Below are 26,522 nucleotides of genomic sequence, written 5' to 3'. Positions count from 1 at the left end.
GTGATCCCTAGAAAGAAAAGTGGGGATCCAGGTAACTAGTCCCGGTGTTCTGAGAACAAACGTTTAGTGCGCAAGTGAGTGTGGGAAATGGCTGCCTGCTGAGCCTCCCTTCTGGTGATTCACAATTAAGTAGCATATTAAAAGTTCTGGAAACTCTTCAGCAACCACTCACTGCTGAGTGGTTTAAAAAGAGTTGTTTGCGAAGGGAAGGATTTTAATTCTTTGTACACACCTATTAAAATTTTCCTGAACTGGTCACCTGGGTGGCTCAGTCAGTTAACTGACTGCGTTCGGCTCAGGTCATGATCCCAGGGTCCTGGGATTGAGTGCTGCATCAGGCTGCCTGCTCAACGGGGAGTCTGCTTCTCCCTCTACCCTTCCCCCTGCTAGTGATCTCTCTCTCTCTCTCTCAAATAAATAAATAAATAAATAAAATAAATAAATGAGATTTTTCCTGAATGGTTTGGTAAATGCTACCCAGTGGTAATCTCTCGAAGATAGGGCAGCATTTAGATAGGAACTTGGCCACATACTGTTCCACAAGGCTGGGCAGCTGGGATGGAGTCAGGTTTGGATTTTGTCCAGGAACGAGGCTAGGCCTGTCAGCCCCTCCCAAGCCCCTTACATAAGGTGAAAGGGACCCAGCAAGCCCTGGCATAAACCAAGTCTCGAAGCTGGTCGTGAAGAGAGGGGTGGAGTTTCACTCTGGTCTAAGTCTGCCTGAGAGGTGATATCAGACCTAGCAGACACGGTACAACAGTCGGGCCCAGTCCTCTAACACAGAAGACTGTTGACCCAGAATCCCTAGAGAAGGAGCCACTTGGGGTGTGAGAGGGCAGCCTTAACCTAACACCCTCTGCCCACCCACCCAATCCCTTGGCCCACCTCATCCACTTAGTGAAATCATGATTAACTTCCAGGGTCCCGTGCAAAGGTTACCTCTGTGAAGCCTCTACCGAATCGGCCAGACCACTCCTTTGTGCTCTGGTAGCACCGTTGCTGTACCTCTGTTAGAGCAGTTAGCAGTCTGGCTTGTCTTCTAGTTCATTCATACTGGGCTGGTCAAGAGGAAGGTCCACATAATGAGTTATGTACTTCACAGCCTTCACTAACAAAGGGGGGGGGGCTCCTTCATGGTGGTGCATTCCTTCACGCACTCATATAGTCATTATTGAGCACCTACTGTGTCAGGCATTAGCTATACTCTCAGGATACAATAGTGAATAAGGTGTCCTTACTCACATTCTCACATTTCCTGTTGTCTAGCCCGATGTCTAGCTCAAAGCTTGGCACAGTAGGGTTTAGAAATGGTAATCTAATTGGAAAGCCGCTTTTGCATAGCAAGCACTGTTTTAACTTCTGTGCTACAGGATTAGAAAATATTTCCTCAAGATGCCTTGTCTAGTTTATATGACAGAAAGTCATTTGACTGTATGAAATATTTTAAAGACATTTGGGGTGACCTTGGGGGCCTGATGGAGTCTGGGGGGTTAGCACCCCCGGCCGCCCCTAGGGCTCACCACCTGGCTGGGACCCAGCTGGCCGAGCAGGCGGCTGCTGGCCACTGCCCCGCAGGCCCCACCCCCTCCCCTCCCTCCCCTCCCCCCCAGGTGCCACACCCCCCCGGGCCCCGCCCCCGCTCTCCATAGTTACGGCGCTGCGGAGGCGGCGGCCATCTTGGCGGCGGAGCGATGAGCGGGTTGAACCCGAAGACTGCGGCCGCGGGGTCGGCGGCTGGGCCCGGGGGGCTGGTGGCCGGCAAGGAAGAGAAGAAGAAGGCGGGCGGCGGCGTCCTAAACCGACTCAAGGCGCGGCGGCAGGCGCCCCACCACGCGGCAGAGGATGGCGTCGGGGCGGCGGTCACGGAGCAGGAGTTGCTGGCTCTGGACACCATCCGGCCCGAGCACGTCCTGCGCCTCAGCCGGGTCACCGAGAGTGAGTGCCGGCCCGACCGCGCCCTGCCCTCGCACCGGGCCCCGGGCCCCTTGTCGCCCTCAGCGGAGCCGGCCGCTCGCCGTCTGACCGGCCCGGGGGTCCACCCAGGCCCCCCCCGGCCGGCCAGGCCGCGTAGTTCGCCGCTCTGCCGGGCCGGCTCTACGCTCCCCACCCTCACCCAGACCTGGTTGGGAAGGGGCTCTCCTTGAGCTTGACCGCGCTCCCCTGTGCCCGGCCACGCCAGGCTCCTCCTCGGCGGGCCCCAGCTGGGCCTCCAGGCCCGACCCTTACCCGCCTCAGCTGGATCCGTTTGGGTAGGGAGCCCCATTAGCGTAACCGGAACCTCCTGATCCTGGTTAAGTGGGACCGCTGCACCCTCGTCCTGGAAGACCCACGGGTATCAGTGAAGTTCCTGCTCAGCCAGGCTCCCTCAGCCTGCCCACTCCCAGCCTTTGCAGTCTCTGCCCGCCCAGACCCCTACCTGCTTTCTCTGCCTTTCCTTCCACTCCATCCCCTTACAGCCCCCTCTCCAGCCTGCCTTGGCCCCCTTACTCCTTTGGTCCCAAGCCTTGCCCCTTTGTGTGCAGAGGGGCCCTTCCTTCCTCAGACATTGCCGTGGCATTTCATGTAAATTTAAAACTGCCACATTAGAAAATATGTTAATAAAGTTTCAGTTTATGTACACAGTCCAAAATGTGAATCCTGCTTTTGACACCTGTTTTAGTGAATTAAGAATGTGTCAGGGTTTAAGAAATGCATTTCTTGCCTAAAATGCAGCCATCCTACACGGTTTTGTTGTTAATAAGGAAGGGTGGGAAGAAATACATTGCCCACCCTGTCTTAGTTCTCCTCCCCTTTTATGTTCTCTTCCAAGCCAAGCCCTGACTTGCGGTTCTTTCTCTTGCTGCTACCCCCCCCCCCCCTTAGACCCTGCTTGCCCTGCCCATCCTTGCAGGCCCTCCAGACTTCTAACCCTGCCGCACCAGCACCCCCTCCATGGATCTAAGGCTGCCACAGTGTCACCCGCTGAATTGCTTTAGCTGTCAGCCCGGGGTTGCTTAGGTGTACCTCAGGTAACTGGTGGCAGCTCTAGTGATTTAGGGGTGGGAGTTTAGACAGTGGGCCTTGGTCCAGCCCGTATGAAAAGGAATTCCCATCTCCTGATAGGTTTAACTTGATTCTGGATATTTCATCGTCCCCACCCACTTTCCATTAGGTTGGGCCTGTCCTTTGCATGCCTGAGTATATCTTTAGAAGGTCTTGCTGTTCAGTTTATTGAAACATTGGGAAAACGCTACTTCTATTCTATCCCCGTTTTCATTTGGGGCTCTGAAGGTCCAGAAGTGCTCATCACCTGAGCTTTCTAGCCTCCTGCTTTCTGCTGATATCAGGGTCAGTCAGGCCATTCTCCTGCCTGTCCCTAAGCGGCATTCTCAGTGGGCACTCGGATCGGTGCTCTTGCTCAAACTCACCCCAGCAGCCTGCTGGAGAAAGCCACAGGTCAGAGCTTGGTGACCTCTGGATTGTGTTCAAGTCTGTTCCGTTCAGCAAGTTATTTATTGAATACCCTCCGAGGTGCAGAACCCATCTGAGTCTTTTTAGGATTTACAAAGTAATCAGCGGCTCTCAAGTTGGCCGTATTACCGGAGAGACAGCTTGTAAAACATGGAACAACTGACACAAGCAGACAATGTAAGAAAAAGTGCTCAAGTGAGCTGTGGAGAAGATGCTCTCAGGAGTCGTCGTAGAAAGAAATCAGGGAAGTTTCCTATGATCAGTACCATTCTGACCAGCTGCTCAGGTTGTCACAGGCTCCACTTCCCTTTGGCCTAGTGCCCTCCCAGCAGATCTGCCCTGTCACCTGTGTAGGTATGGCCCACTGCCTCATTTTATACAGTCCACAAGCTAAGAATGGTTTTTACATTTTTAAATAGTTGAGGAAAAAAAATCTCGGCACGCATGGTTATATGCAATTCACGTTTCAGTGTCTGTAAATAGTTTTATTGGACTACAGCCATGCTCATTTATTTGTAGGTTGTCTGCGACCGCTTTTCGCTGCAGTGACAGAGTTGAGTAGTTGTGACAGAGACAGTGTGGCCCCAAAGTCTAAATTATTTATGATGTGGCCCGTTACAGAAAACGTTTGCTAATCTCTGCTGTGCGATACTCACAGCTGGCAGACCGGCACTATATTGGCCATTAGATCATCGTAAATGTTTTAAAATGGAATTGTAAAAAAATTCTCTCCTGCTGTGACATCAAGTTAATAGATCATGAAAGCTTTGTAGGCCATTTTTGGGGTGTTTCCAAAGGAAGCCCCTTATATTATTCCTGTTTCTAAAAGTGTTGTGATAATCTTTTGTCCCATCCAAATCCACGCTCTTTTTTTCTTTCTTCAATCCCCTTATTCTCTTCACGCAACTTTTGCTTATAACATAAGAGGAAGTTTTTGGGTGTATTTTAAGTGAATTGTGTAAGAAGAAAAACCCTGAGTTTGCTTCAAAACTTGACCAAGAAAGAAATGGTAGTTTTGGAGGATTATTAAACAGCATTTGTGTCTTTCTCTCTTATTTTCAGATTATTTATGTAAACCCGAAGATAACATCTACAGTATTGATTTCACTCGTTTCAAAATTCGAGACTTGGAGACAGGGACAGTGCTCTTTGAGATTGCCAAACCCTGTGTTTCAGGTAGGCCTCAGTATTGTTGCAGCCACGTGAGAAGGTCTCTGAGGCTCCTGTTTGTGTGAGCCATTGCATCCTGGGACGAGGACCCCAGCAAGTCCCCTGCCACACCCATCCTGAAGCCTGGCCTGCTGGGCCCTGCTGGTTGGAAGCTGCCCTGAGAGGCTGGTGTTTGTTGAGTATCTGCCCTCTGCTGGTTGTACACATGTTTCTGTTTGCATCAGGCCATGTAATCCTCACGTTTCTGGGAGGAGCTATTATACCCATTTTACAGATAAGGAAAATGAGGCCCAGAATTTCCAAGTGACTTTCCTAAGGTCCTGTGCTCGTTTATCTTACCGCGTTGCCTCCACTTAGGAAAGGAAGCCTTGGAATTAAAGTGGAATGAGGAAAGCACCCCTGAACCTTGTGTCCTGGGGACACTGGAAGGGTGATGCTCAGGGTCCCGGTCCAGGCCCCCCTGTCTTCTCCCTTGCTTTCCTTTAATCAGTGCCTCCTATTTCCCTGTAAGTCCTAGTTTGGATTTTAATCTTCACCATTTTCTGGATGAACAGAAAGCCCAGACCTATGAACTACTTGGGATTCCTTAAAGTAGCTTTGAATAGATGCTTCCGGTGCTTGTGATGCACTCCCAGGGTGACTCATTCCCGGCTAGGGGACCACAGGGCAGTCTTGGAGCTCATCACCGGAGACAGAGCACCCTCTGGCGTTAGTTATTAGAACACCAGCTCAGATGACTGCAGAGTAGTCACTGAAGTCTGTATTAGTAATTCTTTTTGCATCCGATTTGCTGCTCAGAAAGAGCCTGTAAATTTGTTAAAGCAGGTAGTATCCCAGGTGGGTCAAAAGGCTTTCCTGAGAAGGTCTCAGGTTGGGTTCATTGTCCAGCCAAGGCTGGAGCCCTGGTCTTCTCACCCCATCCGGCATCCTTTGTGCTCTCATAATCTAGGGCTGACCAAGGCACCTAACGGCTCCAGCTTGAGGGTACTTAGCTGGTGTTGGGAGGATCCGGGCCAACCAGCTTCCTGGGTCTGTGGCGCTCACATCCCTAAGCGACACATCCTGGCACTTCAGATGTTTGGAGGACCCCAGGGCTCCTTCAGATGTGTGGATTTGGGTTAAGCTGGGCCCACAGTAGTCATTTCAGTACAGAATTGAACTATCTCAAGAAGTCAGTTTGAGATCCTGTAAAAATACCTTGATTTTCAACTTCTTCAGCCTTTACCTTTAGGGATCTTGATTCACTTAGACTGTGCTCCTGCCTAATTAGTACCTCCTGCTGCACTTGTTCTGATGAGTTCGAATGCCTGAGACGATTTGGTCTGATTGTCTCTGAATCACACTGTTGGAGGGAGGACTTTCGAGTGGCTGGCTTGGAACCTCTGCTCAGTCTGGTTCCCCATATGCTCTTGGGGTTGTCATAGGCGGAGATGTTTGGGGCTAAAAAAGACATAAGTTGCACCCACATTCAGCCTATACCTGGAGAAACTGGACTCTGGATGGCTACTAGTGGGAACTCCCTTGTTTTTCACATTAGAATGGTTCTCTGATTCATTTTACAAAACTTCTACATTCTGGCTTTGGGAATGGACTAGACTCGTCCTCGTTCAGGTCCCACACGTTGGTCCATTGCCCGTCTGCCTCACTTTCCCAGGTGGTCAGTGTTGGACTTGGGTGTGGCCTGGGGTACCCCAAGACTGTAGGCCGGTATCTTCCATTTAAATAACAAGATTATTTCTAGGGGTTATCTTTGCTGCCTGTCAGAAATTTTTGCGTTCTTTGAACTGGCCTTTTGACTAGTTTCAACCTTTGTAGTCTCATTTTTCTGGTTGGCGGCTAGCACTGCAGCCTTGTCACCAGCAGACGTGTCTGTATGCCGTCGACCATGCCAGGGGCCTAGCACCTGGCTTGTATTTCAGGCTGGCTCTCTTAGGATATGGCCCAAGCCCCTAGACTACATAAAAGGTAAATAGCTTAGCGTTTGAGAACAAGCTTCGAGTCCCTGGGTTCAAATCCCCACTTCCTCCATTTACTATTTGGGGGACTTTGGACATGTAACTTCAAGTCTGAGCTGCTGCGTCCTGATCTGTAACATAGAGATGATGATGACCCCCCACAGGGTTGCTCTGAGGATTCTGGGAAGTGATCAGCACAAGGCCCCATATGTAGCAAATGCGCAGTGAATAATGGCCATCCTGCTGTGGGTGTTAGTACCGTTCGTTGGTTGTGCTGTTGGGACCCGTGGTGCTGCGACAGTACGTTCAAGATTCTGTGTGCTCTTTCAGACCAAGAGGAGGAGGAGGAGGAGGAGGAGGAGGAGAACGAAGGTGGAGACGTGGATATCAGTGCAGGACGTTTTGTCCGCTATCAGTTCACACCAGCCTTTCTCCGCCTCCGGACAGTCGGGGCGACGTGAGTACCGGTGTTTCTGGAGGGGAGAACAGTCGCTTGTCCACAAAGAATGTTCTCAATGGGTTCTGGATTGGCTTTAGAGGAGGGAGAAGGCCAAGTAGGGCTCACAGAGATTTATTTTGCAGAGTGGAGTTCACAGTGGGAGACAAACCTGTGTCAAACTTCCGGATGATCGAGCGGCACTATTTCCGGGAACGCTTGCTGAAAAACTTTGACTTCGATTTCGGCTTCTGCATCCCCAGTAGTAGGAACACTTGTGAACATATCTATGAGTTTCCCCAGCTTTCTGAGGATGTCAGTATGTATCCCCTGAATTCTGTACCGTTCTAGATTCTTAGGGCTAGAAGGAACAAACCTTGGAGTCCGTCTGGTCCAACGCCCTCATTTGGCAGAGGAGGGAGGTGATGACGTGATGCCTCTCTAGGCATTTGACCTCAGGCTTCTCATTTCCTAGCGCTCCTGTCTAGGGTTTCAAGCTCTGCCTGTATGGGAGCATCAAAGGTTTTAATGATGCCAGCCGTCTGCTTTAGGTGCCTGCTGCGGGAAAGGGGGTGACTGAGGGAGTTGAGGGGAGGCCCGTGACGATCCCCGGACCTAGGGTTAGCTGGAGCGCTTCTCCGAGCCACTTGGTTTTCCACTGTGTTCTAGTCATTGGCTCCTGCCCGGAACTCCTTGTTCGCCTTCCCCTTTCTCCTTAGTCAGAGGCAGAAGTGAAGCTGGGGGCTAACTAGAATCAGAGGCCTTTCTCATCCTCTGCTGTCAGAATAGATCCGCAGGAAATAGGGAATTGTTACAGAGTTTGGAGCAGCAGGAGTGGCCGGGTGGAAGCCATGTCTTAGGAAGAGTAATCCTATTGTTCAGAGGAGGAAAAACTGGGGAGGCACCAGAGGGAGAAGCTGAGGCAGGGGAAGAGGTGGACTCCTCAAGAGAAAGAACGGGCTTTATCAGTCCCTGTGACTCTGGTGGAGCTCTCTTGGGTCACCATTCTCTGTTGGTAACCGGGGAAAATGGCTCCAGAACAGTGAGAATGTGAGCAGGATCCTGTGAGTAGTGGGGGGAGTTGGGCTGAGTTGTAGGGAAGGATCTACATACACTGACTGATTTTCTCAGAATCCCAGGTTCTTAAAACTGTTACATTCCAAAAACCAGAATATTCTCACTCATGTTGACAGTGCTGTTCCCAGGTAAAACGAGGATTGCCCACAGGGCAGGCTGTTCACGACAGCATCTGATCCGGGGACCCAAGCTGGGCCGGAGTATGTAGATCTCATGAGAAGGGGTTATGCGTAGCATTTCAAGTTTTTACCCAAGTTGGTAGAACTTTTCTTCTTGAAACCAAATGAGCTGAAAGAGTGTGGAGGTTAATATTCTGGATATAAACCAAATAACTTTGGCCTGAGTGGGTTCAAAGGACTTTAAACAATCCATTTCATCTTCTGAGAACTGTGGTAAACAAGCGGTTTCTCCAGAGGAACTGAAATAGCATATGGTCATGAACTCAAAACTGACCAGAGGTAGTGACCATGAATTATCTTCACTCTAGTATGGCTAAAGATGGCTGGGCAGTTGCCTGAGCAAACAGAAGCTTGAAATCTGGATCCCAAGACAAGCAGATCTTTTGCTGGGTCATTTGCAAGTTAATACCCTGAGCCATGCCTATGAAAGGCTCCTCGCACTTTGTGCCCCAGCCCGCCCCCCCCCATACACTCCTAGGCTTCCTTTGGTTGTCAGGGGTGCCCGTGGGAAGTGGGCACAGTAAGGCACAGCTTTTGGAATTTGGACCAGAATGTCTAGAGGTGGGGAACAGACCAGAAGTACTGAATAAACAGTCTTCGGTGGGCCTTGTTGGCCAAAGGGTAATCCCGTTTCCCTGGGGTTCTGATTAAGGGCTGGAGATGCCCAAGGAGCGCCACGTCAGAGTTGATCGCCTCCTTATGTTGAAGTGGGTATCGTGTTTAATTTGGGGGCCTCTGTGGTTCTCTCTGGTTCTCCAAGCCCCCCCCCCCGCCCCCCCCGCCCACCCCCCCCCCCCCCGCCCCGTTCCGACCTCGTGACTCTGGCAGAGTATACTCACACGTTCTGGAGGCCTGGCTCATGAATGAGAGAGGGGATACTACGTTTTCCCCACCCAGCCCCTGGGGCAGACTCTCACATATGTCTTTGCTGTTTCCCTCTCTCCGACTTGCAGTTCGTCTGATGATTGAAAATCCCTACGAGACCCGTTCTGACAGCTTCTACTTTGTTGACAACAAGCTGATAATGCACAACAAGGCTGACTATGCCTATAACGGAGGCCAGTGACTGCTGCAGGAGCAGACGGGGCGGTGCTTTGCTGTGGCCCAAGGTCTTGGCACACGGAGCTGGTTGAGCCTGCTGTTCGTCACCACACGTCTGGAACCTGGTCCCAGGAAGCCAAGGCTGGGGTGGTAGTTTCCTGTACTCAAGAGATGTGCCAAGCAGTGCTGTGTTTTCTTCCGCAGTATTTCCTCTTCCCTTTTCCCTGCCCCATAGGTCGCAGAGGTACTAGAGTAAAGTAAGGATTAGGGTAAGGCTCCTGGAGTCCAGAGAAAAAAGCAAGTGTCTTTTCCTGTAGTCCTAGCCGCCTGCGGCTTGTGTTGATGGCCTGGGTGTCTGCAGGCGCAGCTGTGTCGGGGTGAGGAGGCTCTGGCCGCCTGGCTCGCAGGTCAGCGGCTTCTCCGTAGATTCCTGGGCACTGTGAGAAGCTGAAAGGTAGGCCTCTTCTAGGCGATTCCTCCTCTCACTTACAGTGTTGCTGTTGACGTAGTCTGACCTCAGCTTGTATGTAGTTCTAAGGCAACTGGAAAGAAAGGAGGTGGTGGAGGGGTGCCAAGAGTGGGGGCGCCGGGGGCCGCTAGGGTTGCCAAACTGAAAGGTCCACGTTGTGGAGAGGCCTGCTTCTCTGTCTGACCTCAGGATCTTCCACCGCTCCCCTGGGGATGCGCCGAGGTTTCAGCCTGGCACTGCCTCCCTGTTGCCATTTCGGAGGAAAGATGAGCTTGCTCTGCTTGTCCTGCCTCCCGACTTTGGGGTCTCTCCAGAAACAGACTGTCAGTTTTGTGCTCCTGGAACAGTAGGATCTCTTGAGGCCACAGCAGGCCTTGTATTTCGTGTTGGGTTTTGTTTTTTGTTTTTTCCCTAGTCTTCTTTCAGGGAGGTTTTATAAGAGGACCGTGGCGTTCCCAGCATATGTGAGGTGTGGTTAGAATTCTGATAGTATTAAACAGACTCCTGGGGCTAATCTGGCTCATGTTGGGGCCCGGGATAGTTACGGACCAGCAGCTACTTAAAGGAGGATTTGATTTTCTCTGCACAGGAGAGCCTGCAGGATTGGCTTTGGTGCGGATTTGCCTCTGAGACTCTTTGTAGATTTCTTATTTAGGAGGATTTTCCTGTCGACCTTCTCCTGAAGTAATTTCTGGGACCATCCTGGCAGGTCAGACCTCAGTAATGCGTATTCTGATCCTTCATACTCCTAGTTGGAATGCTTTGGGGTGTTCGGAAAGGATGAATGAACTGGGCCAAGGTGGCTCTCGAAAGGTGTTCTTAGAAAACCTTCCCTGCACATCCTCATGGGCTACTTTTGTCCCCAGGCCTTTCCTAGATAGCCTCTTACCGCCTCAGCTCCTCCCAGCGGTCTGACTGGGGTGGCTGACCCTCTGATAAGATTGTCGCTGTGGCTGGGGCTTAGCATTGACAGAAAGGTAGCAGGAGGAAGGGCCCGGGCATGTGGTAATAGTCACTGTGAAGCATCGTAGTAGCCGAGGGAGAGCAGTCTCCCAAGGTGCTTGGGACAAAGGCCACACGGTGCCCAGGACAGAAGGGCCAGCACTTGGCCACAGAAGCCCCTGTGCATTCGCTAACCAGTGTTGCTCCCTCTTCGGATTCTGGAGTGTGAGTGGCCTTGAACCTTGGCCAAGTGCTCTGTGCCAGGCCAGCGTCTGGGCCGTGCCAGATGCTGGCAGCTTTCTCGCTGAGGAAACCCTTACTCCTGTGTGCTGGCACTGGATCCAACCACTGAGGCAGGGACAAGACCAGGCACCCCGCAGATGGGTTACTCATCACCGGACCCGGTGAATCTCAGAACTGGAGTCTACTGCAAATCCAGGTGCCTTATGTGTGGCTCTGTCCCGCGTGCTGCTGGGAAAAGCTGCATTGCCCTCCTTCCCTCCTCATCCGTGGACGGACAGCAGTACCGCCTCCTTACCTCGCTTCTCCCTGTGGCTCCTTTAGCGTGTTTGTGTGTGCGTCCTGAATAACTCCTTCTCTGTGGGACAGTAACCTCGTCGGGAGATTGTCTACTATTTGAAATTAAATTATTATCTAGGATGTGGTTTCTGGAGCTGTCCAGAGCTCTGCTCAATAGCGTACGTCTTGGAAATGTGTCCCAGGGCAGACCACGTCTTGTGGACTAGTGGGCTGTCTCTTACATGCAGTGTTCGCCTTCGGTAGGGGGAGGGCAGGGGAGGCAGGCGTTCTGGCTTGAGTAGTGCTGTATCCTCTTCCCCATTAGCTTGCCTTAGTCTCACTGGAGACCATCTTGAGGCCGTGTGCTCCATCTGTGCCCAGGGGGACAGGGATATGCCATCTGCTCCAGAAGGTCAGTCTGGTTTTCTGTACCTGGGAGTCTGGATTTTTGTGTCTCACTACTCAGGAAATCTTGAGAAGCATCACCACTCATGGGGGGGGGGTTAACCAGGGTGAATTTGGAGTTCAAGCTTTTGTATCTGACGTGGGGAGAGAATTGGAAGTCGTCCTTTCTCTGAAAGTAGCCGAAGCAGTCAGAAGTTCAATCAGGAGGCCATGTTCCTAAGGAATCGGGGCTGTTGATAGCAGTTGTCTTGGGGGTGCTACAGGGGGAGGGAAGAAAGTGACGTGCACGGGGAGACGCTGCCTCCTGTCAGAGCTGGCATCTGAGCGGCAGTTCCTGGAGGGACACATGGCAGCAGCCTGGCAGGCCCACCGGTGCCGCGGGGCCTCTGCCGTCTTGCTCCTGTCCCTCTGCCTTCGAATCTCCAGGAAGAGCATCCCTCTTTTCTCGTGGAGCCTTAAGGCTGCGATACCCTTCTCGCTTCTCCAAAGAAGATCCCTGTTGATTTCATTCTGTCCTGAAGAGCAAACAGAAGAAATAACCGATCAAAGTAGTTGTGGGCTAAAGTAGGCCGCCCTGTCCTGTGTTAGCTCAGAGATACCTTGCAGAGAAAGTTTTCAGGGGCCTGCAGAACTCCTGGAAGACACCTCCAGCCTTTGGGCCATCCGATTCTCCAACAAGGGCAGTGATTTAGGGAAGCTGGGGCTCACCGTAGACTGGTGATTCTTGAAATGGCAGTGACGGCGAATTGTCCACCTGTTTTTCCAGTTGAGGTGGAATTCATTTCTGGGATGGATTTAGTAGGCTGCGTGCCGTGGACAAGTTGGGGGGGTCTTGTCTTAGTGTGTCCTGCCGCCCCCAGTAGGCTCCCAGGGTACTCTCTTTTTTTTCTCTGTCGAGTCCCTTCGGCTGGCTCTTGTCACCATGGTGGCAGGGAGGTGTGGGGACTGGAGACGGTCTGTCCCCACAACCACAGCGTAGATCCCTTGCCGGGGCCTGGGGATCCCCGATGCAGAGGCGCTGCTTCACCTGCTGTAAGCGCTGGTCGGGGCTCCTCGTTTCTCACATTCCATGTCACAGGACGTCTCCGCCGCAGGAAGGGGCTGGTGGAGGCGGACTTACTCCTTGTTTTACAAAGGATCATGTAAAGTCATTGAGGTTGTGAAAGTCTATTTTTTCCCCTGTAAATCTATTTTTCACAGAATATAAGAAACATCAATGACCTGTCCTTCCTCCTCTTTCCCCTTCACCTAAGATCCTCATTCCAGTTTGTATTGTCTTTGTGTCCAAAGTAAACTAGGTGACTTATTTGTACAAAATGTTATTTTGCCACAAGAGACAGTAATAAAAGATTTTCACAGTACGTGCAACCTCTCTTGTCCCCTGACTGGGCCCCGTGGGTTGCTGGGGGGAGCAGGTGTGAGGTGGAGTGGGCTCTGCGCTTCTTTACATGACCTTTCTGTAAATAAGGAGTGTAGCTGGTTTTTAGGGTGATCAGGGAACAATACTGGGCTCTAGGTTTAGTATTTTTGCTTTGTTTTGCTGGGAGGCTTTGAGAATTAAAAATGTATATACTACAACGTTAGGGTTGTTGAGGTGTGTATTAACTGCAGTAGAATTCACCTGGTTTAAGATACAGCTGGACGAGCGTGCAGCTGTATTACCCCATCACAGTCATGGTACAGGGCTGTCGTGTCACCCCTAAAGTTCCCTTGAAACCATTGTCTGGTTTCTGTCTCCACTGGGAAATTGGCATACTTCTAATAGAAAACTAACATCGTTGTTTAAGGTGACCAACAATACAATTTTAAAGGAAGTCTGGTTTGGATGGTCTGGCCGCAGAAACAATCACTGGCCCGTGTCCACTCACTGATTTCCCCCTCTCCTGTTTTCTTTCTTCTTTGACCCAGAGCTGGCACCCAGGTGGGGCAGTGGAAAGATAAGGCCTCAGGGCATTAGCCAACCACAGCCATTGGTTCGGGTCTAAAGTACTGTGGATTTAGAGGCTTTCTTTTAAAATGAGAGGTAATATTAAGGACTTTTTGCTGCATCTTTTCGTTGATCTTGGGGAGGGAGAGTGAGGTCTTAGTGGAAGACAAATTTTGGCATGCGTGTCAGTGCTGGGGACAGGTGCCTGGCTGAGTTAGAGGGGCATAAAAACGGGGATAGAGGGGTGTGTGGGTGCCCGGGAAGGTGTGGAAGTCTGACTCATGCTTATGCTGAGGGAAGACCCTTGTCAGGGCGCTGGAGTCGCCAGTTTTCTGGGGAGGGTGAAGGCGTCTTGATGACGATGCCAAGGACCAAATGCATGGCATTGGGGGCAGAGCCCGTTGCTCCCAGATGGGCTCTGCCCCACAGCTGGGGTGAGACAGGACTACAGTGGAGTAAGGGGGTGACAGCTCCCGCCTCACCTGCACAACTCCTGGAGGAGAGAGATTCCCCCTTCCAGGAAACCTAATTCCCTGGGCCTGAATATTGAGCATCGGGGCAAGACGACCCTTGTGCCTCTCGGAACTCACAGGCTAGAGGGAGGAGTCGAGAAGATGTCAGACGCTGAGTGCCAGGAATAAATAAAACAGACGCTGGGATGGAGAATGTGGGGTCAGGGCAGGCCTCAGTGAGAGTGAGACATGGATGGAGGAAAGGAGCTTTCCATAGGGGAACAGGGATTGCGAAGTCGCGGAGGCAGGAACAAGCCGGGGTGTTGGAGCTGTCTTGTGCGGCTGGAGCAAAGACAGTGAGGGCGCGGTGGGCACGGGCGGGAGAGAGAGGCGCGGGTTGGTCGTATGGAGCATTTTAGGCCGCGGAATTGGATTTTAGGAGAGATGGGCCACCGTCCGAGAACGGACGTTTTGAGAACCGACGACGGCGGACCGCGGCTACCTTGCGAACACGGGATAGCGCGGTTGGTTCTCCCGGGAGGGAGGCGGGGCCGGGACGCGTCGCGGCAGAGCCCGTCCCCGGGGCTAGGGGGCGTGTCGGCCCGCCCCGACCCCGCCCCCCGCGGCCCGGAACCCGTGCGCCCCCGCCGGAGGTCAGCGAGCAGGAGCCCAGCGCTGTGTCCGCGACCATGGCCGCCGCGCTGCTCGCCCGGGCCTGGGGCCCCAGCCGCGGAGGTGAGTGCGCTCCGGCTCCGCACAGTGCGGAGCGGCGGCCCAGGCCGACCGAGCAGGCGCCAGTCCCGGCGGCCGGGCTCTCCCCTGCGGCGGTAGCGGCAGCCTCTTCGGGAGCGCGTGCGCGGCCTTTGCCCCAGTTAGGCCGCTGCTGGCGCGTGCGCGGCCGCCGCTCCCGCTGCGACCCGCCCCCCGGCCCCCGCCCCGGCTCAGTTCCTCGCCCGCGGAGGCCTGGGGGCGCCCCTCCTCCCGAGCCAGCCCTGGGACTGAACCCAGATGTGCGTCTGTGACCTTGGGCGAGACCTTGTCCGCCTCGTTTGGCCCGTGTGTCAGATGGTCCCAGCGATGTCACTATTCTCATGGAGTTGTTACAGGGGTCAGATCGCAGGCTGTGTAAAACACTCAGCACAGCGCCTGTCAAATGCGCTCAGTAACTGTTAGGGCTTGTTGATTATTTCATACCGCACCTTTCCCAGCTCATTTCCCTCCCGCAGCAGGGCCAGTGACACATGTGGCCAGGGCTTCCTTTGCCTGCAGGACAACAGTAAGGGGACCCCCACGGAGGGCTGTCCCTGCCAGGCCCTGTGCTGAGAGCAGCGGTCAGCATCTCTTTAACCCTCCCACCCCCGCCCGCCGGGGCTAAATACTGCTGGCCGCCACCTTTTCTAGGCCCGGAGGCTCCGTGAGGTTCCTTGCCTAAGGTGGCAAAGCTGTGGGCTTAGTACGATTGGTGTCGTTCTGAAGATCGAGTGGGATAGTTGTGTAGCAAGTGGAGTAAGCATTCAGTTGGTGTGGGTTTCTCAACAGCAGCGCCATTGACATTCTGGGCCGATGCTACTTTGTTGTGGGGTCTGTGCCGTACATTGTAGGGTGTTAGGCTGTATCCCTGGCCTCTACCCACTCCATAGTAATAGCATTCCACCCTTCAGTTGCACCTACCAGAAATGTTTCCAGGCATTGCCAGAATTCCTGGGAATTGGGGGCGGGGGGCGCGGCAAAATCATCCCTGGGGGAGGCCCACTGAGTCACTGGATGGCCATTATGATGACGATCATGCAGCAGGACCGCCACCACTACCTGTTCTTGCTGGCAGCTCTGCGTCCTCGGGCCTGGCGTCGGTTACATACTATCTACCAGTCTGTGCAGCTGCCTGAGACACACCAGATGCTGCGTCAGACATGCCGGGAATTTGCTGAGAAGGAGCTGGTGCCCATTGCAGCCCAGGTGGACAAGGAACATTGCTTCCCCACGGCCCAGGTGAGAGTTCCAACCTCAGTAGCCCCCGATTGTGGTCTGCCGGCTGCTGGTGGCCTGGCAGTGACAGTGACAACCAGAGGCACTGAGACTCCAGGCCCGGACTCCAGGTCCTGGAACCCAGAAGATGCTCTGGAGGTTTCCTTCATCCAGCAGGAGGCCCATGGCCCGGATTTAACTTCCGTAATGACAGTACTAATGGTGGATGGGCGACGCGCTTACTGTGGGCCGGGCATGGTGCTGGTAGTCACGGTTCACGCTTGCAGGATGCTTGCCGGGGGCTGGGCCCGGTCCTAGGCCCCTTGAGGTGTGCCGGCCCGTCTGCATCTCACAATCAACCTGTGAGGTGAGGGTCCAAGTATTATACACCCTGCTGGATAGTTGGTGAACTCAACTCGACTGGGGGGAGTTAAGTATTATGCTCCAGGTCACAGAGCGAATGCGGTGCAGAGTGAGGGCCGAGGCCCAGCTCTTCTTCCAGGCGCTGAGATCCCAGGGAGCATGCTCCTTCCCGTGCCCGTGCGTTTTTCCCTTGCCGTCAGCGCCTCTGTTGTTTCCCGTTTGAGATGTTCCTGCTGTGTCCCTGGGGCCTGGCAAGCCCTGTGGCACGTGGTATAAATACCCAATGGATATTTGTTCAGTAAAGAATTTATGGAAGAATAAATCTTCTCCCTGCCTGTTTGTCACTCTAAGGAGTTCCAGAGTTTTCTCGTTGCCATTTCATGTCTCCTGGGCTCTGGGGCCACGTTTCCAGCTTAGAAAATCCTGCGCTGTTCACAGTGTCTTGGGCACCGTGCCCGGACTGTAGCGACATGCGGGGAGCTCAGAGTGAGGTGGGCAGATGGCACCCCAGGCACCGACGCTGGTTGGGTAACACTCTGGGTGGAACGCTTACTACCACGCATCATCCTGTCTATTCCTGAGGACATCCTCACCTGCAAATCTGATCCCATGTGGGTTCTAGAATGCTCGCCAGGATTAAGTGAGCTAACAGATGCCGAATTCTGGTGCCTCCTGGTCCTGGGGAAGTGGGAGCTGTCAGCACTATGATCGTTTTTATTACAGTTGAGAAATTTGAGGCAGAGAGGGGTTAAGTGATTTTCCAAGGTTACTGATCTGTGCGCTAGAATTCATATCCCAAGCCTGGCTGGCTCCAGAACCTTCTTCTCCATCCACTCTCCACTCAGTTGGCCCAGAAGCCCGGCTGGTGGACAGGGAAGGCCTCTTCTAGTTGGGAATATTCCCTTCAAGAGCTTAAACTACCCTTCTGCCCTCTGCCCCCACACGTACCGCTCTCAGTGACCCCACCTGGCACTTTCTTTCATCGTTCAGTGCCATTCATGGAGACGTGACCAGGCCCCATCTCTTTGTGAGCAGAGGCTGGGAACAAGCAGAGAGGCCATGGAAAAGCAGGAAGAGTTCCGAGGTGCTGCCCCCAGAGCAGTTGCCTGAGACGTGGCTGTGTGTTGGGGCTTTTCCTACCAAAAGACAGACGGCTTGATTGACTTTTCCTGTGCTAATCCTGTATTCCCTCAAATTCTTACTAAGATGACAGACATAGATTTGCTCTGGGCAGGAAAGCTGGCAGGAGAAACAGATTTTTTTCCCCAAGCTCCTCTGAACCAGTCCTCTGGCTTTATAATCTCCTTGCTTCCTGGGGCTGGGGACTTCGTGAGCTACCCCTTGGAGTCGTGGCAGACGCAGGTGTGGAGGGACGAGGCCACGGGCATCAGCCTCCCTCCCGCTGGGGGGTGGAGGAGCCTGTCAGGACTCGCCGAACACACGGCCGGAGCTCCGAGTCGTGATGGCATCTGTCTTTGGGTTTATGTCTGTCTAGGTGTTTTCCTGTCGCTGATGCCATTAATTACCCTGCGTCCGGCTCGTACTTTCCCCTTTTCGTAGGAGAAGCTGCCTGAATTGCCGGGGGATGTCGAGCTGGCCAGCTGCAGCTTCTGATCTGGCCGCCACCCCACGCGAGCGGGCCGCTTGTCTTGGTGGCTGACGGCATACGGAGGTTAATCCATGTTCGCTTCCCTTCACGGCAGATCGAAGCCTGCAGGACTTGTGCCTTTATCCTGGGCCTGTCACCCTGGGTGGCGCTCAGCTCCCAGGTGCAGAAGGGAAGCCGGGGCTCACGCGGGCAGCGTCATCGGGGAACTAGACGCACAGATAATACGGCAGGTTGCCGAATTCAAAGTAATAATACCACCTGTTGTTTCCCAATAAAACGGTGATGAGAACAGGAATAGCGATCATCTGGGGGTTACTGTATTCCAGGTGCTTCTATATTCCATCTTCAGTGCAACACTCTGGGGTAGGGACTTCAAGTGTCTTCAGCGTTGAGATGGAGAATCTGAAGTCCAAGGTTCGGTTTCTTGCTGAGCAGCACACAGGTGGAATGGGAGGGGCCGCGTACTGACTCCTGGGCCCCCACCTGGCCCATACGAGGTGCTTAGTGATTTCTAATGTTTTCCTGAAGAATATTTTGTCCACCGCCGCCCCCCCCAAAAAAACGGGGTTTATGGAGGAAGAGTCAAGGGGACAAAGGAGGCAGACCAAGAATTAGGTGGAAGGCTAGTGCCAATTTCTGCTTGCTTGGCTGGTTTGGGAACCTAAACTGAGCTTCAGTTTTCCTGTATTCAAACCCGCCCCCCCCCCCCAAAAAAAGGAAGAAAGGAAACATAGGAAAATTTACAATGTTATTTTGTTGTAAAGGGAAATAAGAAATAAAATGGTGTTTCAGTGCTGTTTTGGACTCATCAGCCTTCCAGCACACGGGGGCTGTATGTTTATTGTGTAAAACTGAGCCCCGTGACCGTATGGCTCAGTCAAGTATAGTGTGACTCTTGATCTCAGGGTCATGAGTTCGAGCCCCATGTTGGGCATGGGGACTACTTTAAAAACGAAACAAAACAAAAAGCCGAGCCTTGTTTCTTCTCTTTCCCTCAGTGACTGTTTATTGAGTAACTTTACTAGACCAGGTGCAAGACCCGCTCTTCTTTCTCCCGTCCTCTCTCCAATGATGGTGCTTCCCCGACCCAGTTAGCCACATAGAAACCTCTAGAACCAGACCCCGTTTTCTTCTCCTGCCCACCGAGTCCTGTTAATTCCACCCTGGAAATGTGTCCCCAATGCCACCTGCCATTGTCCCAAGCGAATTCATCCGTGTGTGTCCCAGGACCGTCCCGTTCCTCACCGCGGCTCTGTGGCTGTGCTGAGCACGTCGCCGTGCGCTGTCGCGGGCAGTCAGCTTCCCGTTCACGCCCGCACCGCCCTGTCCACACGGCCCAGGCTCCCGACACGTGCCCGACAGTCAACAGCAGGTTGCTGATGGGACGGGGAGGCGAGGTGACCCTGCGTGGCCGGCCCAGCACCCAGCACCCCCCGGCCACCAGTGGATGCTTGAGGCGGTGGTGGCGGTGAACAGGGCTTCTGCCCCTGGAATGAGCGGCCGATCTCCGGCAAGTGAGGAGAGCGGATTCTCTGGAGGGAGTCGGTTTTGCCTGCTGAGCTTATGCAAACTCGGGGCGCACTGACGGTGCGAAGGCCTGAGCTCTAGAGGCACCTCACGGTGCTGTTTCTCTAGCACGGGCTGTGCACCGCTTCCCCCACGGGAACCCCGCACGTTCGTCCTGTTTTTGCTGCTTTGCATCTTGTCCCGGTCTCGCTGCCTTTTCAGTGCTGCGTCGTCTCCTCCCTGCGCCGCTGGGCTGGCTCTCCCCGTGGCTGTTGACTCGGACACACTTCGGCGAGTGTACATCGCCTCCCGGCATTGCTTCTGCCTCTGTGTTTTCCCTAGAACGTGCCAGCTGTACTACAGATACTGCTGGAATATCTTGCCAGGGATCTGGTGACCTGTTTCTTTACCTTTTTTTTTTAAAGATTTATTTTTTTATTTGACAGAGAGAGCACAGTTGCCTGCGAGCAGGGGGAGGGGCAAAGGGAGAGGGAGAAGCAGGCTCCCCACTGAGCAGGGAGCCTGATGTGGGGCTCGATCCCAGGACCCTGAGATAACAACCTGAGCCGAAGGCAGATGCTTCACCCACTGAGCCCCCCAGGCATTCCCTGAGCTTTCTGAGTAGAAAGGTTGGGAAAAGCAGAGCCAGGCATCACTCATGAAGTTGGATGAGCCGGAATACGTCCAGGCCCTGGGCCCCGGGGTGGGGGAGCCCCTGCCCTCGAGCGAGCTGGAGCTGGAGGCTTTTCAAGCAAACCCTGGTGGCAGGTAGCAGGGGCAGAGCAGACCTGGGTGAGACCCCAGGGGAGTGACTGGTCAGGTGCAGTGAGCTCCCGCTGCAGGATCAGGAGAGCCGCTGGGGGTGGGGGGCGGCCAAGGGGAGAGTGCCCCGAGCCCTGGCTTCCTTGGAGCCTGGACGTGGCTTGACGTCTTGTGTCCCGGAGGTCAGCCCTCTGTGGGAGCTCCCCCTCCTGCAGAAGGAAGACGGATCCTCCCCACTCTGCCCACACCCCACCTGGGGATTTCGCTTCCCTTTTTGTTTCTTGGGGTGAAGTGGGGTTGTGGGGTGTGGGACGAATCCGTCCTTCATTCCGGGCTTGTACCTGAAGGGCTGTGGGATGACGAGGAGGTTGGGTGGCGCCGGTGGCGTGGGACGGTTTTGCCGGGAGGCCAGAGAGAGCCTTCCATTGACGCGTCCTGGAGGCCTGCGTGCTTCCAGGCCCTGGTGGAGTGTGGCCTAGGCTCCTAACCTCCACTGCCTTCCCTAATGAAAGGCCGTGTTCCCCCGGCCTGGGTTTGTGGGCTGCCTTAACGGGCGAGTCTGACGGTTTCTTTTTTGAGGCCACGCTCATGCTGGCCCCGGGCCCTGCAAGCCCCCATGTAGACTGAAAGACGGTGCTGTGTAGACCATTCTGCTTTCGACTCCCCGCCAGCCGGGGTGCTTCCTGCCCACCGCAGTGCTGCAGCGTCTCTGAGCAGGCCCGCCCCCTCCGGCAGCAGCTGTGGTCACCACAGAACGTCTGTCTTTTAGGGATTCTCAAAATGACACATCTGGGGTACCTCTGAGTCCCGCCCCCGCCTTTTTTTTTTTTTTTTTAAGAGAGAGAGCGAAAGTGGTAGGCACCAGTCGTGGGGGCTGGGGAGGGGAGAGTCTTAAGCAGGCTCCGTGCTGAGCCCGGGGCACAACGCGTGGCTCGATCTCAGGACCCTGAGATTGTGACCTGAGCTGAAATCAAGAGTCCGACGCTTAACCAGCTGAGTCACCAGGCATCCCACCTGAGCCAGTGTCTGTCAGTTTCCTCTTACTGTTGTGACAAATAATCACAGACTAGAGACTAGTGGCTTAAAATGACACCAGCTTATTATCCGACAGTTTCTGGGAAACTTTGGAAATCCAAAGTGGGTCTCGCTGGGCCGAAATCAGCGTGCTGGCGGCTCTGGAGAAGGGTCCGTGTCTTGCCCCTTCCAGCATGCGGAGGCCGTGGGCGCTACTGGCCCGTGACCCCGGTCCTTCCAGCCAGCATTCGGGTCACTCTGACCTCTGCTTCCGTTGTCACCTCTCGTTCTCCTTGTCTCCCTCTTCCCCTTGTAAGGACCCTTGAGATGACATTGGGTCCCCCTGGATGATCCAGGGTAACCCCCATCTCACAACCTTTCTCAGCAGCAGAGGCGCCCGCATCTGCCCTCTTGTGGCCGCAGGGCACCATCAGCACTTGTGCGCTGGGCAGGTCAGTGCCACCAGTGCCCCGTGTCCCGTTCACTCTGCTCTGGGTGACCACTTGTCGGCCACTTCGTGACAGTGAGCGCGTTCACCGATGGCCCCGCTTGCGCCAGGCACTGGGCTCAGCGCTTTGTGTCTTTTCTCAGTCCTTCAGCAGTTCCGTGACGCAGGTGCTATTTGCGGACTGGGGGCAACACTGACAATCACGGAAGTAATACTGATTACGGAAAAATGAGAAACTATCGTGAACATTCTTATGTTTGCTTCTTTTAAGTCCAAATAGTGTAAGAACACGGTTCCAGGAATCAGGTGACACCAAAGGGCTCACGGTGAACAGCGGTGCCCCCTGCCGCGCCCCACAGGCAGGCGGTTTTAGTCGCTTCCTTTCAAAGCTCAGTGGGTTCTGTGTAGTCTGTGTTGGTCCCGCAGAAGGCAGGCTCGCCTGTCCCAGGTCGCAGGGGCGGAGCTGGGCGCTGTGCTGAGCTGGTTGTGACCCCAGAGTCACTGCCCGGGGTGCACTCTGGCTGCATTATTCGCAAGCTCTGGCCCCCAACAGGTTGCTCTGTGTGTCTGAGGTCTGGAGAGACTCAGAAGCAGAGTTGGGCACACAGTAGGCACTTGCTGGTTGACCGTTGCTGTTATTGTTGTTCTAAATCAGAAACTCCAGGCTCTTAGCATTCATTCACTCATTCACGGGCACTGGGAATATTGCAGTGAGCAAAAACTGGTCTCGGCCCTCATGGTTAGGATCTTAACCAAAACCAGCAGAGTAATAGGTGTGAACTTCCAGCCGCATAAGCCCCGCACTGGAAAGGCACAGGTTCTGGGAGAGCGCATGGTTAGGAGACGGAGAGAGCAGCTGCAAGAAGTCAGGCTTGAGCTGAGATCTGAAGGGAAGGAGACCACAAAAACTAGTTGATAAAGGGCATTACTGACAGGAAACAGCACGTGCAAAGGCCCTGTGGTGGGGAGGCAGGGGTATGTGTGTAGGGCTGAGAGAGGGTCGGTATGCATTGTGCTATCCTGCTCCTTACGCTTCTTACCCTGCTCCTTCCTGTGCCTTCTGTCTGCTTGCTGGCTGTGGCTGCAGACACAGAGGTGAGCCAGTGTGGAGTGTGGGGGCAGAACAGCTTGGATGCCCAGTGCTGTCATGCAGACCTGAGCTGAGTCTGGGTCTTCAGCGTCTGGACTCGGGGATCATGGGGTGGGTGGATGGAGCCACATGGCCCGAGTTTCTGCGGGCACTGGCTCAGGAGCAGGAAGGTTTGGAGTTGGGAGGGGTGGGCACTGGCCCCCCACTGCCCTTGCCGAGACAGCCTTCCTTGTGGCCAGGTGAAGAAGATGGGCGAGCTCGGGCTTCTGGCCATGGATGTGCCTGAGGAGTTCAGCGGTGCTGGCCTTGATTACCTGGCCTATGCCATCGCCACGGAGGAGATCAGCCGGGGCTGTGCCTCGACAGGAGTCATCATGAGTGTCAACAACGTGAGTCCCCACTCCTGGGCCCCTGGGACACACAGGTGGAAGGAAGCTCCCGTGGGCAGCTAGGCACTCGGGCCAGGTGTCCCGGCGTCCTGGGCACGGTCAGGCTTTGGCACCCAGCCCCCGACCTCCTCCGGGCTTGGTTCTTTCAGGTCGGGCCCTGGAGAGAACGGGTCTTGGAGTGGGGTCCACAGGCCTCCTCTGACCACCACCCCCACCCCCACCCCCACAGTCCCTCTACTTGGGGCCTATCCTGAAGTTCGGCTCCAAGGAGCAGAAGCAACAGTGGATCACCCCTTTTACCGGTGGCGACAAGATCGGCTGCTTTGCACTCAGTGAACCAGGTATCACGGTGGGATGGTGGTTGGCCCCGTCCCCTTGTGCAGAATTGGAGTGACAGACTCGAGTTGGAGCTGGGCTGCCGCTGGGGCAGAGGCAGGAGCTGGGCAGGAGACACGAGGGCACAGGCCTTCGGTTTGGGCGATGGGGGCTGAGCTCTGGCCGCCTGGGATTGGCCAAGGAGTGTGCAGTCAACTCAGCTGAGCCCGGAGGGATGCCTGGCTCTGGGGTCCCTTCGGCGTGCAGATGCCCCGCTCTGGCACTCCCGGCCCTCTTGGACTCGTTTCTGAGAGCTCTGGGAGCTGGTGTGGCCCAGGAGCTTCCTCTTGGGAGCCAGAACCCTGATTCTTTGGAGGCCAGGTCAGAAGGTCTTTGTGCTCGAGCTGGGGCGAGGCTGGGTCCCCTGCTCACTGGTGGCAGTGCCCTTTGGGAGCAGAAGCCTTGGATTCTGAATCTGTGTGTGCGGCAGGGAATGGCAGCGACGCGGGAGCCGCCTCCACCACTGCCCGAGCAGAGGGGGACTCGTGGGTCCTGAACGGCACCAAGGCCTGGATCACCAATTCCTGGGAGGCCTCCGCTGCCGTGGTCTTTGCCAGCACAGACAGATCCTTGCAGAACAAGGTGGGGACCCTGGGGAGAGGGTCGGTGAGACCTCTGGGCTGCAGACATTTCTTAGCTTCTCGATCCAAATTCCCCTGTGGCCCAGTGGAGCTGTTCCTGCTGTCACACCGCTTGGGGCTGCCCCTTTTGTGGCCGGCTGGTGGCCTGAGGTGGGAGTCTGCACCTTCCCCTGAGCGGCCAGCAGAGGGCGCCCCGGGCTGAGGTGTGAGGGAGGTGGCGGGAAGGGGCTGGTTTGTGTCTGGCGCGGGAGTACGGGGTGTGGCCGACCGACGGGCCTCTGAGAACATTGCTGCCTGCCTCTGGGCCTTACAGGGCATCAGTGCCTTCCTGGTTCCCATGCCGACGCCTGGGCTCACGCTGGGGAAGAAGGAAGACAAGCTGGGCATCCGGGCCTCATCCACAGCCAACCTCATCTTTGAGGACTGTCGCATCCCCAAGGACAGCCTGCTGGGGGAGCCGGGGATGGGCTTCAAGATAGCCATGGTGAGCCTGGCAGTGGGGCGGGGGCCCTGGGGCCCAGCTGGCCAGCCGCTGACTGGGGCCTTCCCCACAGCAAACCCTGGACATGGGGCGCATTGGCATCGCCTCCCAGGCCCTGGGCATCGCCCAGGCCGCCCTCGATTGTGCCGTGAACTACGCTGAGAACCGCAGGGCCTTTGGGGTGCCCCTCACCAAGCTCCAGAGCATCCAGGTAACAAGGGGAGCCTGGCCCGGATGCTGGAGGGAGGGCAGCGTGGCCTTTCCTCTCTGGCTCCCGCGTTCGCCCTCCTCTCCCCCCCCCCCCTCGGAGAGAGGGCAGCCACCGACTGCCGCTGGGGGCTGGGTTGTTGCAGTTCAAGTTGGCGGACATGGCCCTGGCCCTGGAGAGCTCCCGGCTGCTGACCTGGCGTGCTGCCGTGCTGAAGGATAATAAGAAGCCTTTCACCAAGGTGCCTGTGGGGAAGGGGTCTCCCGAGGCACGGCCCGGAGCTTTGGTGTGCCCGGGGAGAAGTCCGGCTGGGGTGCCGCTTCGCTGGGCCTGTGGGTTTATTGCCGCAGGGAGGCTCCCCAGCACCAGCCCCGCTGAAGGGCCCGGTGCTGGCGGCTCCTCCCGAAGTCAAGTCCCTGACCCCACCATCCCCTGTGCTTAGGAAGCGGCAATGGCCAAGCTGGCCGCATCGGAGGCTGCGACTGCCGTCACCCACCAGGTGAGAATCCCGGTGCCTCGGGGGGGCTCGGGGGGCCTCGGGGTCGAGTGGCAGGAAGTGGGCCGGCTACCCCTCCCCAGCTGGTCCCCCAGTGTGGCCGACCCTGCCCCTGACACGGCTTTTTCCCTCCGGATGCCTCGCTTTCCGCGGTAGGCCATCCAGATCCTGGGCGGCATGGGCTACGTGACAGAGATGCCGGCTGAGCGCCACTACCGCGATGCACGCGTCACGGAGATCTATGAGGGCACCAGCGAGATCCAGAGGCTGGTGATCGCCGGCCACCTGCTCAAGAGCTACCGGGGCTGAGCCGCGCTGCAGGGCCAACGAGCGCCCCGCTCGGGCGCCGGGCTGGCCTGAGGACCACGGGAAGGGGGGGCAGGAGCCGTGAGGCCTTAACCCCGACGCTTGGTCCGGGACCCTGGGGAGTGGACAGCCGGGGGCCATGCCGCTTCTTGCCAGGACCACCCGGCCCCAGCCCTCTGGTGTGGACTCACCTGCCGCCCTCACCTCCACCCGCCCCAGACCCAACTGCCTGGGGGTAAGTCAGGGAGAAAGGAAAGGTGAGGGGCGGTGACCTGCATGGGCGGACGCCCATCTTCAGCTCAGTTTTTTTACTTTGTTTCCTCTTCACACCTGTGCCTTGTTTTCTTCATCCGAGTGGACCTGGCCTCCTGGAGGCGGGGCCTTGGGAAGGGCTGGATTACCACTTTGGGACTCCCAGGTCCTTTCTCAGCAGGAGGTCCAGGTGGGACAGGCTTTTGGCTGTGCCTGCTCTTTTCCCTGAGGTCAGGGATCAGGAGGAGGAGTGGGGTGGGCGCCAGAATGACCGGTTGTCTTGGGAAGGCTGGCTGGCTCCTCGCGAAGCACCTGGAACCCCATAAGCTGCGTTCTTCATAAAGTGTAAATGAGTGGGAAGGGGTCTGAATCATTCTTGAGGACACTCGATTGTGGAAACTAATAAAGCGTACCTGTGCCCTGGTCCTTGTGTCCTTGCCTGGGCCTTGCTGGGGAGGGGACATGGTCGGCTAGTGTGCTCTGGGATGGCTGCCACCTGTGAGAGAGAGAGAGAGAGAGAGAGAGCGGGCGTAAAGCTGACTGCAGGACCATCCGTCTAGAGGGAGAGCTCCAGCACCAGGCAGGGTTGACCTGCTCCAGGAAGGTACAGAGCTGGGTCCCCGGCTGGGGTGGGGGTCTAGGACAGTGACCGCTG

General features: G+C 55.4%; 2 protein-coding genes across 2 annotated transcripts; both read left to right on the top strand.

Annotated features, from left to right (window-relative positions):
- The first annotated feature begins 1,660 nt into the window (after positions 1-1,660).
- Positions 1,661-13,004, top strand: UNC119B (unc-119 lipid binding chaperone B). Its single transcript, XM_045791551.2, has 5 exons — positions 1,661-1,935; positions 4,513-4,626; positions 6,906-7,032; positions 7,158-7,330; positions 9,221-13,004. Exons 1-5 carry the CDS (start codon positions 1,692-1,694, stop codon positions 9,331-9,333), a joined length of 771 nt encoding a protein of 256 aa, XP_045647507.2. The 5' UTR covers positions 1,661-1,691; the 3' UTR covers positions 9,334-13,004.
- Positions 13,005-14,601: 1,597 nt separating this feature from the next.
- ACADS (acyl-CoA dehydrogenase short chain) lies at positions 14,602-26,291 on the top strand. Its single transcript, XM_045791550.2, has 10 exons — positions 14,602-14,757; positions 15,848-16,011; positions 23,019-23,168; positions 23,398-23,509; positions 23,974-24,125; positions 24,438-24,608; positions 24,679-24,816; positions 24,959-25,054; positions 25,256-25,312; positions 25,466-26,291. Exons 1-10 carry the CDS (start codon positions 14,712-14,714, stop codon positions 25,616-25,618), a joined length of 1,239 nt encoding a protein of 412 aa, XP_045647506.1. The 5' UTR covers positions 14,602-14,711; the 3' UTR covers positions 25,619-26,291.
- Positions 26,292-26,522: the final 231 nt, after the last annotated feature.

The sequence above is a fragment of the Ursus americanus genome, chromosome 30 (genome assembly GCF_024610735.1).
Source record: "Ursus americanus isolate L20-20 chromosome 30, mUrsAme1.1.p, whole genome shotgun sequence".
NCBI lineage: Eukaryota > Metazoa > Chordata > Mammalia > Carnivora > Ursidae > Ursus > Ursus americanus.
This window is presented reverse-complemented; position numbering and strand designations above follow the sequence as displayed.